Source organism: Penicillium canariense (genome assembly GCF_028826845.1).
Source record: "Penicillium canariense strain IBT 26290 chromosome Unknown utg000004l_segment0_segment0, whole genome shotgun sequence".
NCBI lineage: Eukaryota > Fungi > Ascomycota > Eurotiomycetes > Eurotiales > Aspergillaceae > Penicillium > Penicillium canariense.
Window position 1 is genome coordinate 505,979 of NW_026622731.1, and position 13,931 is coordinate 519,909.

The following is a 13,931-nucleotide window of genomic DNA, read 5'->3' on the forward strand; positions in this document are numbered from 1 at the left end:
ATGTAACATCGCGCTACTTTGACGAATGCACTCTCTCCATTCTGTAGCAGCAAGGCACAGGGTCCACAAAGGCAGTGAGGGGGGCTTCACCTTTTTGCCTCCCATACCGAGACCAGCTTCAATGACGTGCAAATCTAGATTATGGGATATCACTGTGGGGTGGAAGGAACCTGTTGGGCGCCTGAGACCGCCAACCCTACAGGACCTGCCCATTTTGGATGTTGTAGATAATTTGCTTCTCTTCGTCTCTATTCCCTTCTTCTACTTTTCCTCTTTCTGTGCATTTTTCCTCCATTGAGTTGGAAGTAGCATACATGCGCATTCTCCTGCGCCTTCTCTTTTTCTTCTTTCCTTCGTCGTTGCGGCTTCAATAAAAACCCAAAATGCACACAATGAGAGAACAAGGATAAAAGCTGTCAAGGAAAAGGTCAAACAACAATGTTCAACAGAGGCCGTAGAGAGTAAGAAAATGAATTTATAAGCCAAAATGTTACCTCTCACTTACTCATTCCACTGGTCTGGCCTGGCAACCCAATATCTGTCGTGCTGCCTAGAAATTGCCCCAATCATCTGGTATGTAAGTTAATTATATTACCGAGCCGGTGGCTACATCTTTTGGCATAAGTTCTATTTCGAGGCAGAAGAATCAGAAGCTGAGTAGGGAGGGTCTCGCGGTTTTGGCCGGTCCCTCCCAATGCTTCCGGCATGCCAGCGAACACAATATATTACCCTAGAGGCTATTACAATCCGCTGCATTGCTATATTGAGTTAGATTTGATTAAGAGGTACGTTCTGTCGTTTTCAGCAGCTTATTCTGAAGGCAGAGGAATAAATGACTTTAGATATACCACTACACAGGTTTCCAAGATTTGCCCTTACCAACCGCCATTTGCACGAATCATGGTATAGCCCTTTTAGAACGGGATCTCAGCGTTTGTCACGGTCTCGAATCCAATAAACAATGGCTCAGCCTCCCCAATCTCGGCGGGTCGCTGTTCCTTCAGGTATTTAAGCGTATAGGGCATCCATTCGTGCATGCGATAAGCAAGTGCATTATAGGAAGGCTCCAAAACTGTAATCGCGATGTCAGTCTGTAAACTTAAGCTTCTTTCGTCTTGAATATTTTTCAACTTACCTGGATCCATAGATCGAGCAATGTGTCCACCACAAATAAAGGTGGGAATAGATTCTTCTCCGGTTTCAAACGATGCATGCAGTTCCAAAGCGGCTTTCACTCTTACTCCTAAATTTGTGTGCCATATATCTTTACCCTGGATTCGAGAAGTCTCAGCAATATGCGACATGGATGAGATTCCATAGCTGGTATGAGCAAAATCACGGCAAGTCTCCTGTGTAATACCGCTGATGTTGAAGTACCGCTGTCCTTGCCAGTATTTGATGAGTGCCGCTGGGGTGTCTGCTACACCTCGGCCAGGTACTGGGTACGGACCATCGGAGGTGAGGTAGATATAGGCAGGCACTCGGCCAGCAAACTTGCCCATGGCATCCTCATACGTGGTTTTATTCTCAGTAAATACCGCAATGCCGAGGGAAGACTCCATCATGACTGTTCAGGATGTGTCAACGGTTTTTGCATTGTGCTTTATCCGACTCGCAATACATACCCAAGTCCCAATTGCCGTTATTAGCCGAATCGCCCGGCAAAATAATCGGAAGATAGACTTTTGTCAACATATCCTCAAATTGCCGGATGCCCTTCCATGACCAGCTTGCACCGGGGGCATAGCGCATGAGTTCACCCGCACGAACCCAGTTGGCAGCAGACCATGCCGCCTGCAATGGCGCATTAGTGTTGTTATGGCCTTGGATTGTGCTGGACCAAGCGTCCATGTAGTAAATTGCTTTCTTTGCGTATTTCTTCTCCTTGGTGATCCAGTAAGCTAGCGAGTTAATGTACGCTGCCATAGAGTCTTCACGCTCCTGGTAACAGCCAATGTTGGGCGTGGATGTTGGCCCACACTCAACGGTTTTGTACGGGACAGCAGTCCTTGTCGGAGATGAGTAATTGTAGTTCATCATGCTGGTAAATGCATTACTCCATGGTTCCCCATGATGAGCAACTTTCTCAGCAACGAAATTCAGCTGTTTGGCGCTGACAAATACTCCAGGATGAATCCATCTTTCGGGAGCTTCAGTGGGGATTGGTATCAAGCTGGCAGTTGTGGAGTGGGGCTGTCGATTCGCTTCTGGAGGCACTGCAAACGCATTACATACAGCCACAGCCGAGAGAATACCAGTTGTGCAATATAAGAGAGAATTTGAGGATAACATGTTCTTTTAGTATCTGAGAAAAATAGTATGTAAAAGAGATATACCGCGGGAGTAATCGTGCGAACTTTCTTCAAAGTCGAAAAATAGATTCAACGGCTGCTTTTAATTATAGTTTGTTCGAATGATGATCACAGACCATGTCCCCATATTTTTCTCGACGGAAAATAGACATTCCACCAATGCCGAACCATCCTATCCGACAGTAGGATCAGTGTACTGGGTATCACTGGAGATGGTCTACTGAATGGGAGGTTGATTGATGATTGAACTGACCTGGGTAGAAGCGGAGATCTGTTGATAGATCTCTGCCGGACTCAACAGGTCTCCTTCGGACGAAGATAGTGCGTCACGGCACCGTAATCCCCGGATTTCCCGGATTACCATGTTGAGAATACTGACCAACTAACACTAGTTAACTACGTAGTCCTAGTGCACTTGATGCCCTATTTCCAAGGCATCACTTTGGCATGTTATCCCGCTGGTTGTTCTACGAATTGGAAGTCGGTGCACTGGTCGATTGCTGCGATCCGCAACTGATTTAGGCGAAGTTCGCGCTCGCTCCATTGAAGGGATTCCGGGCTTTTCGCACAGTGGGGAATACAGCATTGGCGAGAATGCCCGCACCCTGGAGAAAAGCACCCAGAATCCCGGTTCTAGTTCATTGGACAACACAAGACAAAGTGAGAGTCAACAAGTCAACAAGACTTTATTACACTCCCAACTGTAATCATTTAGGACACCATACAGAACTGCATCCTGAGATGGGTGGACGCTGAATGAACATGATGCCAGGGTCCACGGTGGTAACCTACCAGGTCTTCCGCTCCACAGTTCTCCCAGTTTGGAAGGACTAGACAAGCCACGACGTCTTGCCTGTTCGCATAAAATATCATATAATACCTATTTCCATTGTATTGATTCCGCCGAGTTCTGATCGAAATTCCGGGTTTTATTATCATTTGCAACCATTGTCTGACTGATACAACGGTGCTTGGTAGACCGATTGGTCTGAAATTTCCTCAGGATAGCAAGAAATATACTTCTTTTCGATTCCATTTTGCGACACTCTATTTGTGCAAGAATTAAAAGCCGGGACTGTTGCTCTGGGGCATTACGAGAGTGTCTGTTCGTACAGCTATGCCGAATTCGATAGCAAATGCCGAGGATCATTCTGCAACTTTCGAAAGCAAAAGGGCCGGGATTGATGCTACTCTAAGTTGGAGTAACAAGAGGCGAGAGCCAGCCAGATGGCGGTTCCTCTAATCAAGTGTTATTACTTCTCCACTTCAGGGGTCCAGGTTACATAGGCTTGAAAGTGGGGCCAGTCCGATTCCCACTAGCTGAAACCCATGGAATGAGGACGGGAGATCATGCAGAATAGACCAGAATAGACAGAAGAAAATCTCTCCCCACCGATGAGTCCAGAAGGCTTGAATAGCTCACTGGGTAACAGGGGTATGGGCCTTCAGGCTACCCCTCAGCTATTGAAACGATGCCAAGGTGAGTTACATCTACATTCGGATTGCTGAGCAAAGCGAAGACCAGCCCACGCGCATGGCGAGGCCCAATGCACTAGCTCGAAACACACACTCTCCGACTTTGGTAGGACTCATGGCACCGTGTAGTTATCTGTGTCCTATATAAAAGGGGTCCAGCATGCTGTTCAGCACTGCACAGTATCACTACACCTTCACCTTTCATCAATCTGCTATAGATAGCAGAAAGACATGTTTCTCAAGACCATTCCAACCATAGCTATCTTGGCATCTAGCCTTGTAGCGTCCGCTACCCAGACTTTTAGCAACACCGGCACACTTGCAGGCTGGAATGCGCAGACAATTGAGGACAAGGGCAGCATCCAGGAGGTTACAAATGTCGTCTACAAGGGCCCCACCGCTCTCAAGATGACCCAGGTCTATGATTCCAACTGGACCGGCCGTTTCCACTCGGAAAAGGCCAAGTCTGCAGTCTACAAGCTCGGCGACCAAGGTTTCTATGGGTTCGCTTTCCGCCTGCAAGATGACTGGCAATTCTCCCCAGCCCAATCGTACAACTTGGGCCAGTTCATCGCCGACTTCACAGACACTGGGTGCGATGATTGGATGCCATCCAGCATGGTCTGGATCGTTGGTAACCAGCTCTATACTCGTCTGAAGTACGGCACGATCTGCAAGCAGCAGACTCGCACCTTCAGCAATATCGCTACAGTGACACCAGGAGCGTGGCATCGGGTCACCATCCAGGCCAACTGGCAGTCCGACAATACCGGGTTCTACAAAGTTTGGTTTGACGGCAACAAAGTCGTCGAAATATACAACGTGCCGACGATGATCAACGATGCTCGACCTTTTGACTACCACGTTGGTATCTACGCCAACGGCTGGCACGACGACGGTGGCATGAAAGGAACCCAAGGCACGCGGCAAATCTGGTTTGATCAGATTTCTGTTGGTACTACTTTTGCCGATGCGGATCCTGCTGCATGGTAGAACCGTGGAAGCTTGTGAAAACGCATGGGAAGAGAACTTGGATTGGGGGCCTGGGCAATATGGCAGAAAGATAGCATCTTTGACCAAACTAACCATTGTTTGCTATTGTTCATCAACTTCATGCCTCTATGAACAGTTTCTTTGGACGTTATCTTTGCCTGATTACTCTTCTTTCCGTTCACTGTCTTAATTGTGTGCATTCTTTTTGTAAGTTTGCTCAATGCTGTTAGCGTCTCTGTTTTTATAGTTCAGAGTGACGCTATTCCCAATCCGGTGTTACACTGCAGATTATGATGGAGTAACAAAGATAGAAAGGCATGATGGCCAACGAAACACCAGGCTCGGGAAGAGTGTTGACACTGGCGGGCTGAAACACGAAGAGCGTCCTTTTTTCTGCTTCATCCCGCTATATCTTTTGACCGTCCCTGCTTTTCATCCCGCGAGTGAGACTTTCATATTCCTGTAATCATATCCACCCGCAGAATTCTGACACTAGCCCCCAAAGCGGATAACAGATCCTGGAAGGGAGGTTTGAACTATAGGGATGTTGATGTCTTCCTGTTGCAGAGTTTAGAGAAGGTTCCCTCACTCAGCCCCAATACAATGTCATTAGATTGTAATCATGAACATCTTTTCCGATTTCCGGTTTCTCTCGGAATATGCCATATGTATGATACAGGGGCTAATAAAAAGAATAAAGCCAGAACCTGCTTTGCTTGCCCACCACGTCGCTACTCCTGTTAAAGAATCCCAAGTGGGATGCACACATTTACCGATTCACGTAAATCAAGAGGTAGATCTAATCATCATCGATCATGATGGCACCTCCTTGATTTGAAGGTTCATCTAGGTCAATTATGACAGCATCATCACCGTTCTGCGCCGACCCGGCAGCAACCCTTTTGGCGACGTGGCCATTCATGAAAGGCTCCTCTTCGCCTTCGCGCTTGCGTTTACCAGTGACGCCTGTGCCATTGGTCGTGGGTGCATCTTCATGCTCCGGCAAAATGGACTTCTTTGGCCTCCTTGGTATATCAATTGACTTCTGTAGAACAACATGCTTCCCATCTGTGGAGGGTTCGGTTCTTGAAAAAAAATATCAGCAGTAGCTCAACGGGCTTGCAAGGACTGGCGCATACCTTTCAATGATCTCCAGTTCCAGGACAACGCGCGGATCCTTCTCTACGTCGTCGTCATCAGCGACAGTCAACAGACAATTGTTCCCTATTCCCAGCTCTGAGAGCCTCTTGGAAAGATTTCCCTGCTCATCAGGATCGTAGATGAGGTCATCATCATTTCTCATGGAAAATTCGTCCGTATAGCCAAGTTTCTGCTGAAGTACACCTTCAACAAGATCTTGGAGTGTGGCACTGGAGTCAACTGCGACTTCTGCGCGTACGACTGAGCATACTTGACAGTCGGGGTTGGGAGGCCTTAAAGCTTCAGAGTTGATTGCACGTGGTCCAGATCTCTCGAGGAAAACCTTTTAACATTCAATGTCAGTTTCTGAGCTACACAGTCCAGACCACGGAAAAGGAAGCTTTACCATTTTGGCGTGTGATAAGTCACCTTGGAGCACCTTGAAGGCTTGCAGAACACAGAGACTAGCAGTCATGGCATTGGTGGTGGCAATGGCAGGGATGATGTTGCCGGCCATTTCTGTCAACTGTTAGTTGCCATGCTCTAACACATTTGTATCATCGACTCACGTTTGGTGTCAAACTTAGACTGGAGATCAATGTGGAATACCTCAGCCCGTAGATTTGCTGTAGAGGTGACAAAATCAAGAGTGTCTTCGTCATCCTTGTCAAATGTCAAGATTGGCTCAGAGTCTTCCGGCGACTTCTTCGCTTGAAGCTCTCTCAATCGTTTGCTTAAGCGGTTCAAGCTACACTAAAGTCAGTCTCGCTGCATATGTCACATGGATCGCAGAACACGCACCTATCTGTGAATACAACCAAGTTCTCCTCCAGGCTCCAGGCTCTTTGATCGCATTTCGAAATTGTCGGCTCGATGGAGGCGGAGCTTTCTTGGAGCTTATCGTATTCAAGTGCTTCCGGCGCCTGGCGTTCCTTCCACATGTCATCCATTTCACATAATCGCTTTATGTCGGTCTCGAAGACCTTCCCAAAAACGTTCTTAACGAAGTCATCAGAGCCCATTGACTGGCGAATCTCTTTGAGAGCCTCTGCCTCTTTCCTCAAGTTCGCAATCTCTTTCGCTACGCATACTCAGTCTTCCTGCTCAATGAATAGGTATAGTCTGGTGGAATACACTAACCATTTTCCGTGTTTTCCGTGGTGTCAAGCTCGACCGCCTCATCTTCACTTACCCCAAAAAGCTCCCTATATATGGTTCAGTATATGAAGAAAAAACGCATCAAAGGAGTCGTACGGTAACAGATAGCTCTTGGCCCATACAATGCAATGAATGGGTTGTGTCGGCGTGCTGCGGATTGTGCATATGGGGTAGGATTTCGGTGTTTCTTTCGGATTGCAGTCGTAACATTCGGTTTTCCCCTATGATAATCAATATCAGTTTCATTTTGAGAATCTTAGGCTGGAGCTAGAACGGATGCGAACCTTTTCAATGACCTGAACCTGGCCGTTGAAGCCAGTGGTTCCGCTCTCAATCAGAGGCACACCGGCTGCAAGACACATTCGGTTCACGTGGCGTCGAGCAGCCAGGTTGTCTAGTGCATTGAAGACCATGTCGAACGTCTTGAACCAGCCGACATTGAATTGGCTGTCCATGATGTTCGCATGATAGGCCTCCAACTTTGCGCCGGGCTGGAAGTGGTGCGCAACTTCTTTCGCTACCTATGAATCATTGTTCCATTGTCAGAACATCAATCCGTTATTTCCAACCAGGTCGCGGCGCAGAAAGCGCGATGGCAGTGTCGCAAGGGAGGGAGGCATAAAAGGAGTTGGTGGAGAGATCTCACGAGACGCACCAGGGCTTTGGGTTTCTTGATGTGTTCATGTCGGAAGAGGAACTGGCGGTTCAGGTTACTGAGGTCGATGGTATCCAGGTCGATGATGTGGACTTCGCCGAAGCCGGTGAGGACGAGGTTTTTCAGCAGCTCGCAGCCGATGCCGCCAGCGCCAACGAGGAGCACACGCGACTAAGGGGGTCGAAGAGAGCGTGTCAGTACCCAATCGCAGTAATTCAGTCAAGCACGACAAGCGATTTCTCAGATATCCAAGGATTCATACCTCCTTGATCCTGTTGGTCAGGTCGACTCCGAGGGAGCGCTTGATGGAGCTCGCTCGCATGGTGGCGGGCGGTCAGAGAGAGCAATCGCGATCCGTGTGTGAGGGAGGCCAGAGGCCTAGAAAATCATTACGGGACAGGTACAAAAGAAAAGAAGGAGGAGCGGCGGGGAATGAGGAAGAGAGGGAGCGAAGAAAGGCGTTGCGGTCCGGATGAGAGGCCGAGGTGAGGTGCGATCGCGATGACGGCAGAGCTTCTGGGCGGAGCCGCAGCGGAGACGATCGGCGGCGGCCACACGACCCAAAAGTCCTTTTTTGCCTGGGTTATTTCATAACATATAATGGTTTGCAGGGAAATTGCTTCGGTGTGTCAGTCAAACTGCATAGATCTTTTTTTTGTTGTCTGTCTGCGCAATTACCTCCATGGGAAATGGGTGCGCCCTGCTTGCAGCCGCGTATAGGGCCTTGCATGGATCTATACCACCTCCTTCGCTGCTAATCCCAGCACTTTGTACAGTTAGGATCCCTGATCAAATTTACCATGGCTAGCGACCCATTCCTGGCCCTGTTTGTTTCTATTGGGTGTGATCTTTCGTTACGTTATTTTATCAAAGTGGCGGGTAGTATGTTCGTGATCGCACCAGGTTATATTGGAGGTTGCTTGCGCAGCAGCAGGACATCGACATGGATGATGAGTGTAAAAAAGTACCACAAACCGACAGAACGCGGTATTCATAATCCATTTCCGGCAGTATATAACTATCTAAGTCCAATCAAGCCTCGTGCCCTGATTGATTACCCTCTTAATTCGATAGATCGCGACCGGAGGCGACCAATGCTTAGGTAATAAGCCTCAAGGTTCGCGCGTCGATGAAATTTCCCCCGTGGCGATAAAGAAATCTCTCTCTGTCGAAGATTGTGAAAGTTTGCGTATTTGAAACGCGAGGGGCTGGATAGAATCAAAAGCCATCATCCCACTGCTTCAATCCCGAGTCCATTCCACCATCGTGGACCGGAGCTTTGTTCCTTGGCCGATCCTTCTGGCCCTGTATCTGGTCGCTGCCGCACCCTTAACCCCGATCCGCCAGAGCACGAGATATAGGGGATGAACTGCGCATGAACCATTGACTCATCCCTTCATTACTACCAGCGACCTTGAAAAACCACTGTGCGCGACCATGCCGTCATTGGAGCCAATTACTCCTAAAAGGAGCGAGCCCTTGGACGCAGGTTCTGACGACGAAGCGGACCCGGAGTTGGTGGAGCTGCTCCGACAGCACTTCGGATTGGGCGGGAAACAAAACAAGAATCTCCCACCGGAGACCAAGGTGCTTGAGAGTGCCCAATACGTGTTCGACAATGCCATTGACGTGGCTCTCAGCCCGGCCCAGACGAAGGAAGCTGCCGAGACGATATGGCGGCTGATGCAGAAGAAGGCCTATTCCACGCAGACCTGGTCGGAGCATGAGCTCCATCCGAAGATCAAGGATGAGAGCACGGTGGATTTCATCTTCACAATGGACCTCTTGAACTTCAGCTTTTGGTCTGAGGAGAAGGATCAGTCGAAGCGATTTTCCATTGAGTATAAGGGGAAGCGGTGGACCGGCTACTGGAGCTTGGTCGCTGCTCTCCAGCGGGCTCTCGATGAAGGTATTTCCCGTTATTTCTGACATCAGCGCTGGAAGCATAGGCTCACGTTGCTGCCACAGATATTCCGATTACTACGCCAGACTTCTGGGTTAACGAGGAAGAGTGTACAGAGGAGCTACTCCGGCATGTCTTCCGCTCTGCCACAGATGAGGACATCCCCTTGTTCAAAGAGCGAGTACAGTGCCTGCGCGAGGCTGGCGATGTCCTTTGCAATGTACGCCCTCTCTTCCTTATTTTTTGGATGGACTCTCCTAACTTTGGTCCAGGAATTCGGTGGCAGTTTTGCCAACTGCATCGACAGCGTTGACTACTCTGCTGCCGGCCTTGTCAATCTAGTTGCCGAGAATTTCGACTGCTTCCGCGACGAGACTGTCTTCCACGGCAGAAGGGTGCGGCTGTACAAGCGTGCCCAGATCCTCGTTGCGGACCTTTGGGCCTGTTTCAATGGTGAAGACTTCGGCGAGTTCCACGACATTGACAAAATCACCATGTTTGCAGGTAAGCGTTAAGCCGCCACTACGATATTTGGCTAGACTTGATCTAAACATTCTCTACAGACTACCGTATCCCCCAGATGCTGCACCAACTCGGCTGCATGCGCTATTCGCCACCCCTGGAGTCTCACATCCGCAGCCTGAAACCCATAGTACCCGGATCAAACTGGGAGATCGAGCTTCGCGGTGCCAGTATCTGGTGTGTGGAGCTGATCAAGCGGGAAATCGAGAAACGCCACCCGGAAGTGAAATTAGCTGGTAAGAAAGGCGTCCGCAAGACCGACGAGAATAACGAGAGCGACGCCCAGGACGCCCAGGAGCTCGTTGAAAAGGACGAACATGCAAAGAAGACATATGGCATCAATGCAATCTTGATCGACTTCTTTTTGTACGATACGATGAAGGGGTTGGAGGAGGAGAAGAACGAGAGCATCCCGCATCATCGGACTCGGAGCATTTGGTATTGAGGCGCACCCAGCCTCACGGTACATGGCGTCTTATTTGGTCATACTTGTGATTTAGTCAGATATTTTTCGTGGCTAAGTTTGGCTCTGGAAGCCCGGCACCTCTATAGAAGGTCCTTTTTATTTTGGTTGGATACAGCGAATAGATTCGACGTTATTCGGATGGACTTGAAGGATATTCATTCATAGATAGATTATTTTGTTCATAGTTTTGGCACGCTTGAAATTGGCGCATCTTAGTTGGTTTCATTGCAAAGGGTATCAATCATAGCCCGAGCGCCGGTTTTCTCCAAGTCCTTCGCATCGAGGAATACATCTCATGCAGTAGCTCGCCCAGTCCTAGCCTGCTCACCCTCAATACGAGCTAAGAGACCAGCCTTCCATTCCACAAAGTCCTCCCGACGATCTTCACTTAGATAGTCCACCCGATCTTGCATCATAGTGCCTAGACCAGGCAAAAGCCCTCCATGAGCAGGCTGACCGGACGGGTCGGCGCGGAGTCCACGCCCACTGGAGCCATCATTGCGCTTGGGCAACTTGACGCCCCTGAACGCTGCATCCTCCTCATCAAGATGTCGGTATGAGTTGCCCTCATCATCCTCGCCATGCAGCTCGCCGGCAAGAGGGATATTCTCAAACCATTCCTGCCCGTTCGCCCAGTTCTGTTCCATGATCAAGGCAATCCACTGATCAACATCATCGCGATGCCGCCTGTCATTGGGAAGACTGAGGCTGGTCAATGCGGTTTGGCGCATTTCTGTGAATGTCTTCTTGTCCATTTTCTGCCCTTCCGAGTTCGTTTCCTCGCCGTCCGCCGAGGATGCTGGGTTCCGTCGCCGGGCTAAAACGATGAAGTATACGGCGACGATCATCGCGTAGACAAGTTCCTTGAAATCATCTTCGTTGCCTTGGATAGACACAATTGGTTCCAGGAATTCCAGTGTTTCCTCGTCCATGCCTTCCTCGTCATTGGACATGCTTGCCGTGAGATAGAGAATGGATGAAACACCAGCGAAGATATGAGGAGGCAATGTCCTTGAAATTGGAGGTCGAGACCAGGTGTTTGTTCGTGGTGCAGGTGTAGAAAGTGTTTTGCAGACTGTTCGAATGGCTGTCATCACCCAGGCCGGTGCATCCGGAATGACAGTTGAGTTAGAAAGCCCATTAGACTGGGCGGGGGCAGCTTTCAGAGCCGATTTTGACGGCGATCCGAGTTTATTCGCAACACTGACACTCCGCTTCAAGGGTGTGGACTTGGATGGGGCGTTCTGGAGGCCGCGAGGCGTCGGTGCCGCCTTGGAAGGAGTATTCCCTGTCTTGGTTGGAGTGGTCTGCGCAGAGCCAGCCCTCGAGGGTGTCCCAGTGACCGAGCCACCCGTAGATCGTTTGATACCTGCTGAGCTAGCAGAAAGAGACTTGTCCAGGTATGTATAGAGCTTCTTGTAAACGCGTGGCGGACATGGTGCGTGGCCCAGTAACGGAGGAAGTTTGAGAGCTCGACTTAACCTGACAATTCACCAAGATAGTTAATGAAATGACTCCGCATACTGGAGATAGAGTCATGAACAGATTCTAAGACATACCTCCTACAAGCAATCTCCGCACAGGCGTAAGGTCGGGCGATTTCTTCCTCGGGTTTCAGACTGGCGGAGAAAGCACGGGACTGGGCGACAAGATTCAAGGCCAAGCCGAGAAGCTCTTGAGGAAGATCGCCAGCATGGGTCGGGACTAGTGTGGCCAACGCCTGCTCGACCGGCCGGTTATTCATTGTTGATGTTGCGACTGCAGAGAGGTCGGCGTGCCTTGGCGGAAGGGAGCTGTTAGGTGTGGATCGAAGGGACGGGCAAAGCGAGTGACAAGGCCGGGGTGATAAGTCAAGGGTCAGCGCTACGGCAGAGGCCGATTGTAGCAATAGCAAGGTCTTATCCTGTAATCGCGGCTGCGAAGGACGCATCAATAATTCATAGCCAACGACCGTTCCAGGGCGACGGCGCAAGCCATGACTAAGCGATATATCACCGGCCTGGGAGCTCGCCCGCATTAATCACCTTCATTTTCTCGATTTCTCGCCGTTCATTGACCCCCAGACAGAAACAGCCTGACCAATATGTCTGTCACAGTAAGTAAAAAGATCACCAGGAGAAAACATCTCGCCAAACTCCTAGACTTCGAACGGCGTGCTGATCTCTCCGGTCGTGCAGCTCCACACGACTCAAGGCGACCTCAAGGTCGAGCTATTCTGCGAAGCAGTCCCCCAGACCGCTGAGAATTTCATTGCTCTGTGCGCATGTGGCGCATACAATGAGACTCCATTCCACCGCCTTATTCCAGGCTTCATGATCCAGGGCGGCGACATCTCCCTCGGCCCAGCCGCGCAACAATCAGCTTCCAACAAGCCCATGCTCTCGCACGAAATCCCGAAGGGCGGCACGTCCATATACCATCCCTCTGCGCTAAATCAAGAAATACAAATCCCGGCACTGCGACATAATGCGCGGGGTGTCTTGTCTATGGCTTCCCGCCCCGTCAAGGATAAGACAGCACCTGGCTCACAGAACGCAACTGGTGCCACCATCAATGGAAGTCAATTCTTTATCACATTTGCACCGGCGCCACATCTTGATGGCTCGAGTACAGTCTTTGGGAAGGTGTTGAATTTGAGCGCTCAGGATGAGGGTGGGGATGTGCTTTCCCAGCTGGAGAAGGCCAACGTGAAGGTTGATAAGAAGGGCAAGGTTTCTCAACCAAAGGAGGGGGATGAATTTGAGGCTCTTCGCATCAACAGTGTTACGATTCATGCAAACCCTTTCGCGACATGAGTGTCTTAACCAGTATATATCTTGATCTCCTTCTTAGAGACCTGAAGATTCAGCTCCAACAGCTAGGACGAGCTTGGATATTGCCTCTTACCGTCTGCATATCCTTCTCCAGACTCCCGTCAGGAAACCCGTCAAAGGCAAATTGACATTGAATTCTTAGCACCCCGTACCAGGGCGCGGCCCATGCTACGGGAAAGCGAGACTGGTGACATTCTGGCGATGCATGACAGAATCACCTCAGAATACGTTCCATGCAGCTTCCTGAAGCTTTCGGTCTACTCCGTAATTATGAGCATGATTGGGGTTTAGATAGCCTTTAGCTGAACCGATTCATCCTCGACTGAAATGAACATACATATTCGAGATGGAATTAAGAACGAAACAAAAACGTTATGTATCACCACCATCACCGGATATCTATAAACAAGGAGAACATTGTAAAGCCGCAAAGACGCCATCATGCAATAACAGTAAAGCAAACGGAAAGCGTCTGAGTATCATAAAAACGGAT

At 49.5% G+C, this 13,931-nt stretch overlaps 6 protein-coding genes across 6 annotated transcripts; 3 read left to right on the forward strand and 3 right to left on the reverse strand.

Annotated features, from left to right (window-relative positions):
• Positions 1–914: 914 nt before the first annotated feature.
• Positions 915–2,292, reverse strand: N7482_006521 (uncharacterized protein; the record flags this gene model as incomplete). Its single annotated transcript, XM_056688646.1, has 3 exons — positions 915–1,072; positions 1,136–1,567; positions 1,626–2,292. 3 exons carry the CDS (start codon positions 2,290–2,292, stop codon positions 915–917), a joined length of 1,257 nt encoding a protein of 418 aa, XP_056541075.1.
• Positions 2,293–4,019: 1,727 nt separating this feature from the next.
• Positions 4,020–4,781, forward strand: N7482_006522 (polysaccharide lyase family 20 protein; the record flags this gene model as incomplete). The annotated part of the gene is made up of 1 exon (XM_056688647.1): positions 4,020–4,781. The coding sequence occupies one exon, from the start codon at positions 4,020–4,022 to the stop codon at positions 4,779–4,781; it is 762 nt and encodes a 253-aa protein (XP_056541076.1).
• Positions 4,782–5,580: 799 nt separating this feature from the next.
• N7482_006523 (E1 ubiquitin-activating protein ubaB) lies at positions 5,581–8,056 on the reverse strand (the record flags this gene model as incomplete). The annotated part of the gene is made up of 10 exons (XM_056688648.1): positions 5,581–5,866; positions 5,921–6,264; positions 6,328–6,440; positions 6,491–6,669; positions 6,723–7,002; positions 7,062–7,126; positions 7,176–7,300; positions 7,364–7,600; positions 7,735–7,905; positions 7,997–8,056. 10 exons carry the CDS (start codon positions 8,054–8,056, stop codon positions 5,581–5,583), a joined length of 1,860 nt encoding a protein of 619 aa, XP_056541077.1.
• Positions 8,057–9,171: 1,115 nt separating this feature from the next.
• N7482_006524 (queuosine 5'-phosphate N-glycosylase/hydrolase) lies at positions 9,172–10,604 on the forward strand (the record flags this gene model as incomplete). The annotated part of the gene is made up of 4 exons (XM_056688649.1): positions 9,172–9,643; positions 9,703–9,857; positions 9,910–10,141; positions 10,201–10,604. The coding sequence occupies 4 exons, from the start codon at positions 9,172–9,174 to the stop codon at positions 10,602–10,604; spliced, it is 1,263 nt and encodes a 420-aa protein (XP_056541078.1).
• A 314-nt stretch (positions 10,605–10,918) lies between these two features.
• Positions 10,919–12,369, reverse strand: N7482_006525 (uncharacterized protein; the record flags this gene model as incomplete). The annotated part of the gene is made up of 2 exons (XM_056688650.1): positions 10,919–12,107; positions 12,185–12,369. 2 exons carry the CDS (start codon positions 12,367–12,369, stop codon positions 10,919–10,921), a joined length of 1,374 nt encoding a protein of 457 aa, XP_056541079.1.
• Positions 12,370–12,708: 339 nt separating this feature from the next.
• Positions 12,709–13,420, forward strand: cyp5 (uncharacterized protein; the record flags this gene model as incomplete). Its single annotated transcript, XM_056688651.1, has 2 exons — positions 12,709–12,720; positions 12,803–13,420. 2 exons carry the CDS (start codon positions 12,709–12,711, stop codon positions 13,418–13,420), a joined length of 630 nt encoding a protein of 209 aa, XP_056541080.1.
• Positions 13,421–13,931: the final 511 nt, after the last annotated feature.